At 51.9% G+C, this 16984-nt stretch overlaps 1 protein-coding gene across 7 annotated transcripts in view; it reads right to left on the bottom strand.

The window, feature by feature from the left end:
- MYH14 (myosin heavy chain 14) overlaps positions 1-16414 on the bottom strand; it is a 104173-nt gene extending 87759 nt beyond the window's left edge. For 4 of the 7 annotated variants that reach the window (XM_034946508.3, XM_063600529.1, XM_063600528.1 and 1 more), the window contains exons 1-3: positions 14472-14629; positions 9318-9725; positions 2311-2467 (exon numbers count right to left, since the gene is read on the bottom strand). In XM_034946508.3, coding sequence (XP_034802399.2) covers positions 2311-2467; positions 9318-9722 — 562 coding nt within the window. In that variant the 5' untranslated portion in view covers positions 9723-9725; positions 14472-14629. Of the gene's footprint in view, positions 1-2310; positions 2468-9317; positions 9726-14471; positions 14630-16355 lie in introns of those variants that run through there. The other 3 variants (XM_034946507.2, XM_057300577.2, XM_057300578.2) reach the window with 1 other exon arrangement.
- Positions 16415-16984: the final 570 nt, after the last annotated feature.

Below are 16984 nucleotides of genomic sequence, written 5' to 3'. Positions count from 1 at the left end.
ACAGGGTCTTATGTTGCCCAGGCTGGTCTTGAGCTCCTGAACTCAAGCAATTCTCCCGCCTCGGCCTCCCAAAGTGCTGGGATTACAGGTGTGAGCCACCGCCCCTGGCCTATTATATGTTATATGATGTAAATAGATATAATTTTTAAATGTTTAATAGCTATAAACAAAAAATACTAAATATCTATGAAAATAGATGATATATAGCAAATATATAATAAGGGCATTATATCTATAATAGATATTAATCATGTAATTCTGCCAGGACTGATCTATGTTGTCATGGTATGAATGGCAGCCCCTTGGATGAATACCCTTGTTCAGTGTACAACCTGCTCAGCTGTACACAACTGCCTTGACCTGCCATCTGTCTAAGGGGCTACATTTACCCCATGACAATGGAGATCAGATCTACAATTCAACGATAAATGTTGAATAAATGAATGAACACTCTGGGAATTACTGTCTCAAGGGAAATGTTCGTAGAAGCCCCACACCCAACCAATATTGTTCGGAGAAAGAGTGAACAAAGATCTTTAAAGAATCTCCATACTGTTTTCAGTAGTGGTTGTACTAGTTTACATTCCACCAGCAGTGTAAAAGTGTTCCCGTTTCACCGTATCCACACCAACATGTTATTTTTTGATTTTTTAATTATGGAAAACAGTATGGAGATTACTTAAAGAACCAAAAGTAGATATATCATTTGATCCAGCAACCCCACTCTGGGGTATCCACCCAGAGGAAAAGAAGCTATTATATGAAAAAGACACTTGCACACACATGTTTATAGCAGCACAATTCACAATCACAAAAATATGGAACCAGACTAAATGCCCATCAACCAACGAGTAGATAAACTGTGATACATATATATATATATATATTCCATGGTGTGTATACACACACACACACATATATATCCCATGGTGTGTGTGTATGTGTGTGTGTGTGTATACACACCATGGAATACTCATATATATATATATAGAGAGAGAGAGAGAGAGAGTATATATCCCTTGGTGTATATATATATATATATATATATATAGATATAGATATATATATATAGATATAGATATATATATATACACCATGGGATATATAGACACACATACACCATGGAATACTACTCAGCCATAAAAAGGAATGAAATAATGGCATTCACAGCAACCTGGATGAAATTGGAGACCATTATTGTAAGTGAGGTAACTCGGGAATGGAAAATCAAACATCGTATGTTCTCACTTGTAAGTGGGAGCTAAGTTCTGAGGATGCAAAAACATAAGAATGACACAACTGACTTTGGGGACTCAGGGTGAAGGGTGGTGGGGGTGGTGAGGGATAGATTACACATTGGGTGCAGTGTACACTGCTCCAATGGCAAGCGCACCAAAATCTCAGAAATCGCCACCAAAGAACTTTTCCATGCAACCAAACCCCGCCTGTTTCCCAAAAACTATTGAAATAAAAATTAAATTAATTTTTTTTTTGAGACAGAGTCTCCCTGTGTCGCCCAGGCTGGAGTGCAGTGGCACGATCTTGGCTCACTGCAAGCTCCGCCTCCCGGGTTCACGCCATTCTCCTGCCTCAGCCTCCCGAGTAGCTGGGACTACAGACGCCCGCCACCACGCCCGGCTAATTCTTTTTGTATTTTTAGTAGAGACGGGGTTTCACCGTGTTAGCCAGGATGGTCTCGATCTCCTGACCTTGTGATCCGCCCGCCTCAGCCTCCCAAAGTGCTGGGATTACAGGCGTGAGCCACCGCGCCTGGCCAAAAATAAATTAATTTATTTAAAAATTAAAAAGGAGGCCAGGCATGGTGGCTCATGCCTGTAATCCCAGAACTTTGGAAGGCCGAGGTGGGCAGATCACTTGAGGTTAGGAGTTTGAGACAAGCCTGGCCAACATGGTGAAACCCCATCTCTTAGCCAGGCGCGGTGGTGCACGCCTGTAGTCCCAGCCACTTGGGAGGCTGAGGCACGAGAATCACTTGAGCCCAGGAGGCAGAGGTTGCAGTGAGCCAAGATCATGCCACTGCACTCCAGCCTGGGTGACGGAGCAAGACTCCGTCTCAAAATAATAACAATAATAAAAGAGATGATGAACATGGAGACAGGTAAAAAGACTCTAGGACCTAGCACCTCACCCACTCAGGCCTCTACTTGTGCTCCCTCCAGTCCCCTAAGAAGCCCTACAGAGTCAAGTCTGCAAGCTGTCATTTGACCTGGACTCTGGCTTCCGGCAGCCCCAGGTCAGGCCCCTGTTGAAGAGCCGCCTCGCTGGCCTACAGCCCCACCCAGCACTCACCCTGCAGCATGCTCCGATAGGCCCCCTCGGTCACTGCGTACACGTGGGGTGGCACCTCATGGCGCTTCTTGCCCCGGTACATCTCCACAATGGCTTCTGTGTAGATGGGAAGCTGCTTGTACGGGTTGATGACCACACAGAAAAGGCCGGAGTACGTCTGCAGTGGGTGAGAGGGGAGAGGGTCTCAGATGGCTGCCCACGGCCTGAAAGGCGTCATGGGGCTGCTGAGCAGGTCGTGCACTGCACAAGGGCATCTGCACATGGTATGTCTACACCATAACAATGTAGATTTGAACGTTTGTTATGAGCATTTTCAGGCTGATGGTAGCAAAGAATCTTCCCAAATTGCACAAAGGCACTGTCTGGGTGAGGATTTGTCCTGAGAGAGAACAAGGCCTTTGCAGCCAGCCAGACTTGGGTCACAGCCTGTGGCTGCCTGGACTCACACAGGAAATGACCATGTGCGAGGTGACCGGTTGAGGCACTCTTTGTAGCAGCAAAAGACTAGAAACGACCTGAATGCACCTTCATATGACGCATTCCTACAAAGCTCTTGTATATAGACATGGGACTATCTTCAAATCAATATCAAGTAAAAGGAGGTGAGTTGAGGACTGCGTGAGGAGCTACCATTTGCATTAGAAAGGATAGAAGAGGAGGGCCGGGCACGGTGGCTCACGCCTGCAATCCCAGCACTTTGGGAGGCCGAGATGGGCGGATCACGAGGTCAGGAGTTTGAGCCCAGCCTGGCCAGCACGGTGAAACCCCATCTCTACTAAAAATACAAAAAAAAATTAGCCAGGTGTGGTGACACATGCCTGTAGTCCCAGCTACATGGGAGGCTGAGGCAGAAGAATTGTTTGAACCTGGCAGGCGGAGGTTGCAGTAAGCCAAGATTGCGCCACTGCACTCCAGCCTGGGCAACAGAGTGAGACTTTTCTCAAAAAAAAAAAAAAAAAAAAGAAAGGATGGAAGAGGAATCTTTTTATATATTTTTATATATTCATTTGAATATGCATGGACTATCTCTGGAAGGGTGCCTGTGGTATCTGCAATAACCGAAATGCAACAGGAACATATCTGCGGTTTCTAGTGATAATAGACACGTAACAGTCCTGCTGACATGACCATGCCTAGTCTTTTTTTTTTTTTCCCTCTTTGAGACAGGGTCTTACTCTGTCACCCAGGCTGGAGTGCAGTGGTACAATCATGGCTCACTGCAGCCTCCACCTCCTAGACTAAAGCAATCCTCTCACCTCAGCCTTGAGAGTAGCTGGGATCACAAGTGTGTGTCAATCCACTAGGCTAATTTTTCTTATTTTTAGTAGAGACGGGGTCTCACTACGTTGCCCAGGCTGCTCTTGAATTCCTGGGCTCAACTAATTCTCCCACTACAGCCTCCCAAAGTGCCGGGATTACAGGCTTGAGCCACCGCACCCGGTGTATTTTTTTGTAGACACAGGGTCTCTCTGTGTTGCCCAGGCTGGTCTTGAACTCCTGACCTCAAGTGATCTGCCCACCTCAGCCTCCCAAAGTGCTGGGATTAGAGGTGTGAACCATCACACCCGGCCTCAGGACTCTGTAACAGTTTAAGAACAAATCCAGCTCACAAGGGTATCATGTAGGCAAGAGGGGCTCAACACTCACAGAAGCAGTTAAACATAGCTAGAGAGCTAGTTAGCCACTTAGCTAAACCAGCCAGAGAGCTAACTAGCCAAGCTATCTAAAGTTAGCTAGCTAAACTAGCCAGAGAATTACCTGCTTAGTGGCTTAGCTAGTTAGCTACTCTGGGCTTGTCGCTCGACTTTGAAGCCACCCGGGATTCAAATTCAGATGTGTTTTCTAGCTGTGTGTGATAAAGTAGGGTAACCTACTCTGCTAGTTACCCAGCTAGCTGGTTTCTAAGCTGGTTAGCAGCAGGACTATCTTTTTCTTTTGTTTTTTAGAAACAGGATCTCACTTTGTCACCCAGGCTGGAGTGCAGTGGCATGAACACAGCTCACTGCAGCCTCTACCTCCTGGGCTCAAACAATCCTCCCACCTCAGCCTCCCAAGCAGATGGGACCACAGGTATGCAACACCATGCTTGGCCAATTTTTTAAATTTTTACTTTTTGTAGAGATCAGGTCTCACTATGTTGCCCAGTCTGGTCTTGAACCCCTGGCTCAACTGATCCTCCCACCCCGGCATGCCTGGGATTACAGGCATGAGCCACTGTGCCCGGCCAGCAGAACTGTTTTAAGCTCCCAGGGAGCTTGAGCTTCTCAAGCACAGTAGGGTGTGGCCACCACAGGCTGCCTGGTCCCAGGTGCCAACCTTCTAGCGGTGGGAGGGTGGGTGGCCTGGGTGGCCAGCCAGGAGCAGAACAACCGGTTTGCTGGGTGTCTGCCCTCCCTGCCTGAAAGGGCCGCTCCAGGAGCTCCCCCCAGCTCTCAGAGGGTGGGGCGGCCGGACCACATTCCCTGGGAGGGTATCTCATGGCTGCCGGCGCCCCGGCCCCCACTCCTGGCTGGCGGAGGAACCCACTCCCCACGCCACCCTCCCACCCCAGCCCCTCCTGCCAGCCACACCTTGTTTCCAGGGCGACACCCTGGGAACGGAAACCTGAGCTGGTCAACGAGGCTAGGGGGGAAGAACAAAGGCTGGTGCACCCCCACAGGGTGGGAGACAGCTGGGGAAGCCCTCCTGGAAGGGTCAGGAATGGCTGCTCCAGCCCTCGGGGCTCTGAAGACAGACCTGCCCCCCCGCTCCCCTCAGCCTGGTGACTTTCCCTATAGTCTCAGTTTCCTCCTTGGGAAACCGAGGGCGACACTCCCCACCTCATTACAAAGGCTGTGGGGATTAGGGGAGACCATGGATAAAAACCAGCCAGGCCGAGGCGGGGCCATGCAACACACGCCAGATATGGGTCTGGAGACTCTTACATCATTCATCCTACCTGGGAGCCCTAGGCTAACTCGGAATTTTTTGGACAGGGGCAGGTGGGACAGAGTCTGGCTCTGTCGCCCAGGCTGGAGTGTAGTGGCACAATCCTGGCTCACTGCAGCCTCAAACTCTCAGGCTCATCACTCAGACTTTGAAGCCATCCAGTGTTCAAATTCAGATGCAGCATTTTTGAGCTGTGTGTGAATTTGAATGAAGGATGTGTCCTCTCTAAACCTCAGTTTCCAGCCCTGGAAAATGCGGCTTTTAACCCATCACCTAGAAGTGTTCTGAGTGTGAAATCACATAATGCATCTTCCGTGTTTCTCAGAGCGGGGTGTTCTACAAAGGGGTTCCCTCCCTGCCCCAAGGGTCCCAGGAAAGGGACTGAGACTCTTAGCAACTCAAAGCCAAACAGCCTATTAGTGGCAGAAACTGGCTTTCTGGAGCCCTGGATGTCCCACTTTTCACTGGACAACACCACCATCCCCATCATCAGTTGGTCAGTCAACAAACATGTACTAAGCACAGGTCTTAAATAGGGCAGAGTTTGAATCACACCTGTAACATTTTCAGGCCAGGTGGCTCCAGCAAGCAACCTTTCAGGGTCTCAGTGTCTTTAGCTAATGGGGACAGAAATAGTGCTTCCTACATAAGGTGCCTGGGAGTCATCCACAAGTTCATGTGGCATGCAGAGGGTTTAATGTGAACCCCAGCTGGGCACAGCAGTGGCTCAAGCCTGTAAATTCAGCAGTTTGAGAGGCCCAGGCAAGAGGATCACTTGAGTCCAGGAGTTTGAGACTAGCCTGGGTAACATTGTGAAACACTGTCTCTACAACAAATTAAAAAATCAGCCAGGCTTGGTGGTATGTGCCTGTAGTCCCAGCTACTTAGGAGGCTGAGGCAGGAGGATCACTTGAGCCCAGGAGGTTGAGCTGCAGTGAGCTGTAAGCATGCCATTGCACTCCAGCCTGTGTGACAGAGCAAGGCTATGTCTAAAACAAACAAACAAACAAAAAACAGAACATGGACCTTGAAACACTGCATGCTCAATATTTTAGCCACTATCAGCTTCTGTTGGGCGAATGGCTTCCCCTCTCCAAGCTGTGGGAAAAAGAGGGTGATAATCCCTACCTCAAAACCTTATGTGGATGGGGAGGGGGTCAATAAGATCATATTGGAAAGAAATTTAGAACAACACCCAGCAGAGAAAGCAGGTACTCACTAAGTGCTAATGATCTTTATTAAGGCCCAATGTGCTTCCTGTCTGGAATTCTAGAATCTTCTCTCTCACATTCATTTCTTAGGCCCCAAAAGTCTGGCTCCCTGGCCACCACCTTAGCTCAGGCCCTACCACTTTTTCTCCTGAACTTTCTGAATAATCTTCCTAGTGCAATGGCTAGGACCTGGGGTCTGCAGTCACAGTGACCTGGTTTCAAGTTCTAGCTTAGCTGGTTCCTAGTTGTGGGGCTTATGTTCAAATCCTGCCCCCTAGTCTGAGGCTCAGCTTCCCCACCTGCAGAGTGGGGATGACAGCAGATACCTTACAAGGTTGCTGGGAGCGCTCAGAGTATTTATTAAAAGGCAAAGAGTGGCCGGATGCGGTGGCTCACCCCTGTAATCCCAGCACTTTGATAGGCTGAGTTGGGCGGATCACTTGAGCTCAGAGGTTCGAGCTCTGACAAACATGGTGAAACCCCAACTCTACTAAAAATACAAAAATTAGCTGGGCCTGGTGGCAGGCGCCTGTAGTCCCAGCTACTCAGGAGGCTGAGGCAAGAGAGTTGCTTGAACCCAGGAGGTGAAGGCTGCAGTAAGCCAAGATCATGCTGCTGCACTGCAGCCTGGGCAACAGAGTGAGACCCTGTCTCAAAATATATATATAAATGAATAAAAGGCAACTAGTGGATCCATGTTTTGGATGTCATCCTGATGTCTGTGGCCTTGGGTGAGATGTGGGGGAGTGGATCATGTAGAGGCCTCTTTTCCAGGGCTAGTAAAGGTGTTTGAGGATTTGGAAAGGGCCAGTGCAGACTGGAGAAGACACCAACCCCATGCAGGGTCCGACATCCCTCGATTCAAATTCCACACCTGCCACCACAAGCTGAGGGACCCTGAGCCAGCCACTGCTTATCTCAGAGCCTCGATCTCCAAGTAGGAGTGAGACTTCACAAAAATATTCTAATCTTCCGCTTTGTGAACCTCAGAGGGGTAGATGTTGGAGCAAAGCTGTGAGACCCCACCAGTCTAAGCTAGAGTTTGGAGCATGACTCTGGAACCAGCTGCCTGGGTTCAAATCCTGGCGTGATTCCTTCATGGCTGTGGGTCACTTAACATTCCTGAACATCAGGTGATATCAGCAGTCCCTGGCCCAGAGGGAAGCTGATAACTCACATGCCGCACTTAGAACAGTGCTTGGCACATCACGAGTGCTCGATTAAATATTTGCTAGCCTCCTCTTATTATTATTTTTCATTATGATTGTCCACATTCCTTGTCAATGTCTCTAATCCTGTTTGCTCTTTTGTTAAATGAAATTAATAACCCCTTGGCTGCCCATTAGAACCTCCTTGGAAGCTTATTAAAAATACCAATGTTCATGTCACAGCCCCAGAGAGCTTGATTGAAAGTTCTGGGGTGGGGCTCCGTCACTGGTATTTTCTAAGAATTCCCCAAATGATTCTACCATAGAGGTGGGGTTAAGAACCACTGCTCTACCCCATCCATTTGCTGTAAAGAGTTTTAAAAACGCAACGAACATCCAATGCTTAGCACAGACGTGAGAAGACTACCATAGTCAACCTAAGTATCAGCAATCCCTTCTCAATGGGTTTTTGTATTGTTTTGTTTTGTTTGAGACAGGGTCTTGATTTGTTACCCAGGCTGGAGTACAGTAGCGCCATCACAGCTCACTGCAGCCTCCACCTTCAGGGCTCAGGTGATTCTCCCACCTCAGCCTCCCAAGTAACTGGGACTACAAGAGTGTGCCACCATACCCAGCTAATTTTTTGTATTTTTTGTATTTTTTTTTTGGCAGGGATGGGGTTTTGCCATGCCCAGGATGGTCTCGAACTCCTGGGCTCAAGCAATCCACCCACCTTGGCCTCTCAAAGTACTGAGATTACAGGCATGAGCCACCATTCCCAGCCCCATCTCAATCTTAAGAGGCACCACAGCAAAGGGAGAATGCCTGGGACCAGACTAGCTGGCTCTGTCAGGTCTAATTGTGTGACCTTGAACTCTCTGTGCCTCAGTTTTCTTACCTGTAAAATGAAGATCAGATGCTTTATAATTCTGAAAATCTACAGAGGCAATGTATTGTAGAAAGCTTGGACGAATGCTTGGTAAATGTTTAACAAATGTTCATTTTTATTGTTATTAACTCTCTCTGGGCCTCATTTGCCTCTTAGGTAAAATGGTAATAATAATAGACTCTATCTTTCCTATGGTGAGATTGAATGAATTAATAGATAGGCATTTAGCACAGAGCCTAGCATATGGTTTTTGCTTTTTGTCTTTTTTTGAGACGGGTCTTGTGCTGTCACCCAGGCTGGAGTGCAGTGGTATCATCATAGCTCACTGCAGCCTTGACCTCCCGGGCTCAAGTGATCCTCCTGCCTCAGTCTTCCTGGAAGCTGAGACTAAAGGCACGGGCCACCACCACACCTGGCTAATTTATCTTTTTTTAAGAGATAGGGTCTCGTTTTGTTGCCCAGGCTGGTCTTGAACCTCAAGCAACATATTTCTATACTCAGTGATTCACATTAATGATTGTCACACATCTGTTTCCGTTCCTTAAAACTCGGGATGAGCTATATCTGAGAAATTGGAACGTTTTATACTTTAGGAAAATAATACAGTTTATCTACCATATGTATCATGCGATGTCCCCAGTAGGTTCCGAGGCTATCCTAGTAATCCAACAATTCATAATTTGGCAACCATGTAAGTGTAGGAACAGTCACGGGACATGGGATACAGATGATAAACAGCCTCGAGTTCATGCAGGGGAGCCGGGCTGTGGACCTGGCTCCCCAACCGGCAGCAACTCCGCCGCGCGCGCCCCCCAGCAGGAGCCCACTCACGTAGATGAGGCCGGAGTAGTACCGCTCCCGGAGGTTGTGCAGGACCGAGGCCTCGTTGAGGCAGGTCAGCTCGGCCATGTCCTCGGCCTTGCTGAACTTGGGCGGGTTCATGCGCTGGATCTGGTCCCGCGGCAGTCGCAGCCGCCTTCCGCTCTCCGCCAGCTCCACCTCCGCCTCCTCCTCGCCTTCGTCCCGCAGCGCCGCCGCCTCGAACCCGTGAAGCTCCGAAGGCACCCACACGAGACGCCGGGCCGTCCACTCCACCTGCGGGGAGGTGCCCGAGCCAGGCCCGCCACCCGCGCTGGGCCCGCGGGGCGTGAACAGGAACGGCTGGGCCGCCTCGGGCACTGGGCCCGGCCTGGGGGGCGCCTTCCGCCCGGGCACCGACATGGTCACGGCTGCCATGGTCTGCAGGGGCAAAGAAAGAGGGTGGGGGTCAGATGGGGCTCCGTCCCCCGGGCCTCCCTTCCCTACCCCAAATTCCCCAGGCAGCCACCTCTGCCTTCCTTTACCAGACCTCTTGCCATACTTCTGCAAAGTGGGTTAACAGACCCAGCTTACTCATTTCATTCATTCACCTCTCTAGGCACTCATTCATTCTTTAATAAGCTAGGCTGTGAACCAGGCTCAGAGGGTCAGTTCTTTTTTTTTTTTTTTGAGATGGAGTCTCGCTTGTTGCCCAGGCTGGAGTGCAATGGCGTGATCTCAGCTCACTGCAACCTCGGCATCCGGGGTTCAAGTGATTCTCCTGCCTCAGCCTCCCAAGTAGCTGGGATTACAGGCATCTGCCACCACGCCCAATTAATTTTTGTATTTTCAGTAGAGACAGGGTTTCACCATGTTGGCCAGGCTGGTCTCGAACTCCTGACCTCAGGTGATCCGCCCACCTCGGCCTCCCAAAGTGCTGGGATTATAGGCATGAGCCACCACACCCGGCCCCGGCTAATTATTTTCTTTTTTTTTTTTTTGAGATGGAGTCTCACTCTGTCGCCCAGGCTGGAGTGCAGTGGCGCGATCTCGGCTCACTGCAAGCTCCGCCTCCTGGGTTCACTCCATTCTCCTGCCTCAGCCTCCTGAGTAGCTGGGACTACAGGCGCCTGCCACCATACCCGGCTATTTTTTTGTATTTTTAGTAGAGACGGCGTTTCACCGTGTTATCCAGGTTGGTCTCGATCCCCTGACCTGGTGATCCGCCCGCCTCGGCCTCCCAAAGTGCTGGGATTACAGGTGTGAGCCACCGTGCCTGGCCAATTATTTTCAATTTTTGTAGAAATGAGGGTCTCACTATGTTGTCCAGGCAGGTCTTGAACTCCTGACCTCAGGTGATCCACCCTCTTCACCCTCCCAAAGTGCTGGGATTGCAGGCGTGAGCCACCACTCCTGGCCAGGCTCAGTTCTGGGCACTGACAATGGAGCAACAGACAAGCTGGAAGAAGACGCCTGCCTCCAAAAGTTTACTTTCTAGCCCCGGGCTGTCCACTGCAGAAGCCACCGCCACCTGTGCACTAGCGGGTACTTGCAATGTGGCATGTGTCACTGAGGAAACACATTTTCAATTTCATTCATTTAAATTCAATCTATTTTATTTTATTTTGAGATGGGGTTTCACTCCGTTGCTCAGGCTGGAGTGCAGTGGTACAATCATGGCTCACCACATCCTCGACTTCCCAGCCTCAGGTGATTCATGTCTGAAATTTATTAATTAAAAAATAAATGTATTAACAGGCATGCCACCATGCCTACTAATTTTTAAATTTGTTTTGTAGAGACAGGGTCTTCTATGTTGCCCAGACTGGTCTCAAACTCCTGGGCTCAAGCGATCCTCCTGCCTTGGCTCCCCAAAGTACTGGGATTACAGGTGTGAGCCACCGAGCCCCATCTTAAAATTTAAATATAAATATCCCCATCTGGAGTTCTAAGTGTAAGATACACACCAGATTTCCAAGACTTAGTACAACAAAAAGATAGTTTGCTGAGATTTTAAATATTTGATGACATGCTGAAATGATAATATTTTCAATCTACTGGGTTAAATAAATCATTAAACTAATGTTACCCATTCCTTTTTTACTTTTATCATTAAATGTGGCTACTAGAAAATGTTACATTACACATCTGGCCTGTATTATATTGCTATTGGACAGAGCTGCTGTAATCCCAGGAGACAGATAAAAAGATTAAAAATGTAAATTAGATAGTATGGTTTTTGTTTTTTAAAAATTCTCTCTCTCTGTTTTTTATTTTTTTACAGAAACCAAATATAGTATGTTTGGTGGGTTTTTTGGGTTTTTTTGTTTGTTTGTTTGTTTGTTTTTGTTTTTTGAGACAGAGTCTTGCTCTGTCACCCAGGCTGGAGTGCAGTGGCTTGATCTTGGCTCACTGCAACCTCTGCCTCCCGGTTTCAAGAGATTCTCCTGCCTCAGCCTCCCAAGTAGCTGGGATTACAGGCGCATGCCTCTATGCCTGGCTAATTTTTGTATTTTTAGTAGAGATGGGGTTTCACCATGTTGGCCAGGCTGGTCTCAAACTCCTAACCTCAGGTGATCCGCCCGCCTGGGCCTCCCAAAGTGCTGGGATTACAGGCACGAGCCACCGTGCCCGGCCAGATAGTATGTAAAATGGTGATAAATGCTAAGGGGAGGAATAAACCAGGGGACAGGAAATGTTAGGATTGAGGATGTTGAAGTTTTCGTTAGGGTGGCCAGGGAGGGCCTCTCTGGTGTGGCATTTAAATGAAGACCCAAGGGAGATGACAGGAGCGAGCAAGGGGGTTGTTGGGAGAAAAATCATTCCAGACAGCAGTGCAAAGGTCCTGGGGCCACAGTGCATCTGTGTGGCTGTGTCACTGTGAGGTAGGCAGCATGGCTAGAGCCAGGATCGAGGGGCAGAGGGTGGGAGGGGATGTAAGAGAGGGGACAAAAGGTACAACCTTGCTTTTACTCTAAGATATGAGCCCAGGGTGGGAATTGACCTGATTTTTGTCATTCAGGTTCCCTGACCACCTCTGGTCACGCCTATCTCATGCCTGCAGAATAGACTCGAATCTCACTGCTTCAGTGAACAATTCCTTCCTTCTCTGGAACCTGGCTCCTTCTCCATAAAATGGGGAGACTGGCCCCATTCATTCAACTCTCTGAGGACTTTCAAGTACGAGACTCCGCCCCGAGTGGGCCTGAGGACCCAGAGAAGAGTAGGTTGGGAGCCCTGCCTGGAGGAGCTCCTGGCCTACGGGTGGATCCAGCTCCAGCTACCTCGGAGGCAACCAGGTGCTGGGGGAACTAGAATGTGTTAGGCCCCTCCCACCATCCAGGGGGCCATGGGCAGTAGTGGCAATTCCAACGCGGTCCAAGCACCAGGCAGGAAAAATATTCTCCCTATCCTGCGTGGCCCCCTCCTGCTAAAGAAGTCTGCCCCTAGTCTCTCTCTCTCTCTCTCTCTCTCTCTTTCTCTCTCTCTCTCTCTCTCTCTCGCTCTCTTTTTTTTCTTAGAGATAGGTCTCGCTCTATTGCCCAGGCTGGAGTTGGAGTGCAGTGGCACAATCACAGTTCACTGCAGCCTCAACTCCTGTGTTCAAGTGATCCTCCCACTTCAGCCTCCTCAGTCGCTGGGACCACAGGTGTGCACCATCAGGCCCAGCCTTTTTTTTTTTTTTTTCTGGTAGAAACAGGGTCTCCCTATGTTACCCAGGCTGATCTCAAACTCCTGGGCTCAAGTGATCCTCCTGCTTTGGCCTCCACAGTGCTGGGATTACAGACATGAGCCACCACGCCCGGCCCCTACTCTCATCCACTGCCTCAAATGTCCCCATCACTGCCCCACCACATCAGTCACAGAAACAGTGGGAGATTTCTGTCTCCCCAACAGCAGGACTTCACCTCTGCCCGACAGACCTATATGCAACTGCCGTCCCCACCTCGCTCCCACATACCCCAGAGAAGTCCTTCTAAACGCCCAGCTGCCCTGGAGGCCCCCCTGGATCTGGTCCCAGCAGACTCCTGCCTTTCCCTCAAGCCTCTCCCACGGGAATCTCAGCTCCGCCGAGAGGACCCACTTCCTCCCAGACCCTCTCCTCCCACCCCCAAGCCCAGCAGCTCCAGCTTCCAGTGACTCTTGGCCCTGAGGCTCTCAGGCCTCAAACGCTGGATCCTTGCACTCTGAAGGCAGCAGGGAGTTTCTCCACTCCGTGGCCCCCAAATCGTCAAGGCTCACCCCAGACCTCCAGTGTGACCTGGATACACCGGACCCAAACTCCATCCCTGGGACTTTACCCTCACCCCCACCCACCCCACCCCACCCCATCCACTTCCTCTCCAGCCCTGTGGCCTTTGACCAGGAAGGGTTTCGGAGTTTTTGCAATCACCCTATGCCCTATGCCTCTCCTCCCTGGAGCCAAGAGTCCAAGCCCCCAGCCCTTTCCTTCCCCAGGCTGAGGAGTCCGAGCTCCCAGCCTCCTCCTCTCCCAGGACCCAGGAGTCTGAGCCCCCAGCCCCCTCCTCCTATGGATTGGGAAGTGCAGGCCCCCTCACCTCACTGCAGCCGGGCTAGAGGTGAGGATGCTGAGTTCTGAAGATGGATCACAGCCCTGATGGGGCGGGCAGGGCCTGCAGGCCTTGGCTCCGAGTGGCCGAGCCTCTCTGACTGCCCTTCCCTTCCTCAACCAGCAGGAACACTCTGCCAGGGCTAATTACTGTCACCTGGGCAGGTGAAAGCACCTGCCCTGGGAGGGGCCGAGACTGCTGGGCTTGAAAAAGAAAAGCAGCCAGGGATCCGCCCTGGGGCAGAGGTTGGGGCCCTTGGCATCCAGCCGTCTGACCCTGGCTTCTAGCGCTGGGTTTCCGGAGTCCCAGTACTCAATGCCCTCCTGTCTCAGACCCAGGAGTTCAGGCCCCCAGCCCCTGCTCCTACAGACCCCAGAATCCGGGCTTGCAGCCCCCTCCTCCCCTAAGACCCCAGCTCTGCAGTCCTGGCCCCAGTCCTTTCCTCCCCCAGGACCCAGAAGAAGTTCGGGCTCGCGGCGCAGTCCTTCCTCAGACCTGGGACAGCCGGCCCCCAAGGCCCCTTCTCAGATCCAGGAGTCTGAGAGCCCCGTACCCATTCCCCTGGACCCAAGCGCCTGTGTCGCCGCCCCCTCAACTCGCAGATCCTCGGGGCTACCTGGGGGCGCCGACCGGAGCGGGGAGATGGGGTGAGGGCGCGGGAATCCCCGTTCTCTTCAGGTGCGGCGACCTCCGCGGTCCAGCGCAGGGCGGGGCCCCGTCGCGTCACAGGGCGGGAGCCCGGCTCTGATGTCACCCAGCACCTGCCCGGCTGGGAACGGGGCGGGCCTGGAGCTTCAGGGCCTCTGACGGGGGCCGGGGGAAGGCGGGGGTTGAGCCTGTTGCCAGGTGGGCGGCGGCGGCGGCGGCGCCAGGGCTCCTCCCCCTTATGGAGGGCAAAGGTCGAGGGCCCGCCGCGGAGAAGGCTGAGGATTCCCGGGATTCAAACCCCGCTGGAGCTTCCTGGGCCTCAGCTTTCCCTGCTGTGCATTGCGGCCAGTGAAATTAATAAAACGACGCTCAGAAAGTTCCCCAGCCCCGTGCTTCATCATTAATCTCCCTGAGCCTCAGTTTCCCAACTGCGGGAAGGGAACAACAAAATCTATAGACAGTAAGAGTACCAAAGAAGAGGACAATGGTATTCTGTCCTGAGCTTCAGTCTCGGGAGTGAAATAAAGACTACATGGTGATAAGAGTACCTACTATGTGTCGGGTATTTTCTCCTCTTAGAACAGCTCTTTGAGATCATAAAATGATTAAAAAAAAAAAAAAAAGAGGGAGAGACAGGGTCTCTCTCTGTTGCCCAGCTTGGAGTGCAATGCCACGATCATGGCTCACTGCAGCCTTGACCTCCTGGGCTCAAGCGATCCTCCCTGCTCAGCCTCCCGAGTAGCTGGGACAGCAGGGTCATGCCACCACGCCCGGCTAACTCTTTTACTTTTTGTAGAGACGAAGTCTCGCTGTGTTGCCCAAGCTGGTCTCGAACTCCTGGGCTCAAGCGATTCTTTCGCTTCCACCTCCCAAAGTGCTGGGATTACAGGGCTGAGCCACTGCGCCCGGCCTAGAATAATCTCAACAACCAATGACATAGGGGTGATCAGCATGTCCATTTCTCTGATGTGGAAACTGAGGCAGGAAGGGTCAAAGTAAGGCACTCAAGATCACACAGCGTAAGAGGGAGGTCTGGAATTCAAGCCTATACCGTTTTCTGCCATTCTAAAGGAGGGGGTCTGGAAAGAACTTGTAGCAGGTCCCTAAAGACATGAATTTCTGCGTCCCAGTTGGTGATTACTACCAACCTGCTTCCCCATCTATGCCACAGGGACCACCGCTTTCCTTAGGGGACTCCTGTGGGACTGAAAAGGTTAAAGGACCCAGCACACAGTTGGTCTCCGGAGTGTTCTTCTCCACCAGGTCTCCCTGCAGTCACCAATTCGGCCGAGTCTCAGCCTTCCCCTCTCTGTATAATGGGTACAATATAACTCACCTCGAGTCAACACGATAAGGAAAGGAAATTTTTTAGTTATAAAAAATAAAAGCGTCCAAGTACATCATAGGTTCTCAAATATGTCCTTCCCTACCCCTCCGCCTCTTCCAGTCACGACCCCTCTCTCTGGCCTCCGATTCTGACACGTGAGAACAGAGACATGTCATGCTGGGGGCGGGGGACTGGAGGCGATGACTCAGGTATTAAAGCGGCCGAGGTTCCAAAGACAGCCTCAGTTTCCCCTTCTGCGGAACAGGCCCGGGGCTGCCAGCGAGGACCCCGACCAGGCCTCGCACACGGCGGCAACTGGAGTTGGGGGAGTGTAGACGTCCCGCCCCCCCACCTCCCTCGCCGCCGTCCCGCTGCGCGCCCAAGGTGAGTGTCCGCGTCACCTCCCCGCCGTCCCCGGCCGCCTGCCCGGGCTCCCGGGCCCCGATCGCAGCCCCCAGGCTCCAGCTTCCCCTGGCTCAGTCCCGTTCTGCCGCCCCCGGAGGGCTGCCGGCCCCGGGCACTCACCGGCTTCCAGGGCCGTCCCGAGGCTTCGGCCTGGGGAGAAAGAGGGGCGTGTCCGCCAGGACAGCCCCGCCCCCAAGAGCGCAGCAGAGGCCAATCGGCGCCCGCTGCGGCAAGCTACGGCCCCGCCCCTGGGGGACGGGAGCCGCCAATCAAAAAGAGCGGCTGGCGGGCTGGGCCAATCAGAAGTTGTCGAAGGGTGCCAGCCGTGGGAAAAGAACGCGGCCCGGGCGCGGAGCTAGGCGGCGCGGTCGGGGGTGGAAGCCGAGGCCTGATGGGCACGGGGCGCCACCAATAGCGAGGCGCGGGGGGCGGCCGGGGGCGGGAGGCCCAAGGGGCCAGGGTGAATGGGCCGCTTTGTGCGCAAGGCATGAATGGGGGCCTTTGTAAGGGCCGGCGTGGGGGGGCCGACCGAAGGCCGGAATGCCTGGGTCCCCCGGGACCCGGCGGGCAGGAGAGACAGGAGAGAGAATTCACTTTTGTCGAACGTAGACCATGTACCAGGCACCCTCCCAGGCTCTCACCCACCAGGGAGGTGTGGGCCGTGATACTATCGGAATAACAATGATCGTTTATCAAGCACCCCGATGTAGACCGGGAGCTGTGCTAAGCGCCTTACCTGCATGATCTCA

The sequence above is a fragment of the Pan paniscus genome, chromosome 20 (assembly GCF_029289425.2).
Source record: "Pan paniscus chromosome 20, NHGRI_mPanPan1-v2.0_pri, whole genome shotgun sequence".
Classification (NCBI taxonomy): Eukaryota; Metazoa; Chordata; class Mammalia; order Primates; family Hominidae; genus Pan; species Pan paniscus.
This window is presented reverse-complemented; position numbering and strand designations above follow the sequence as displayed.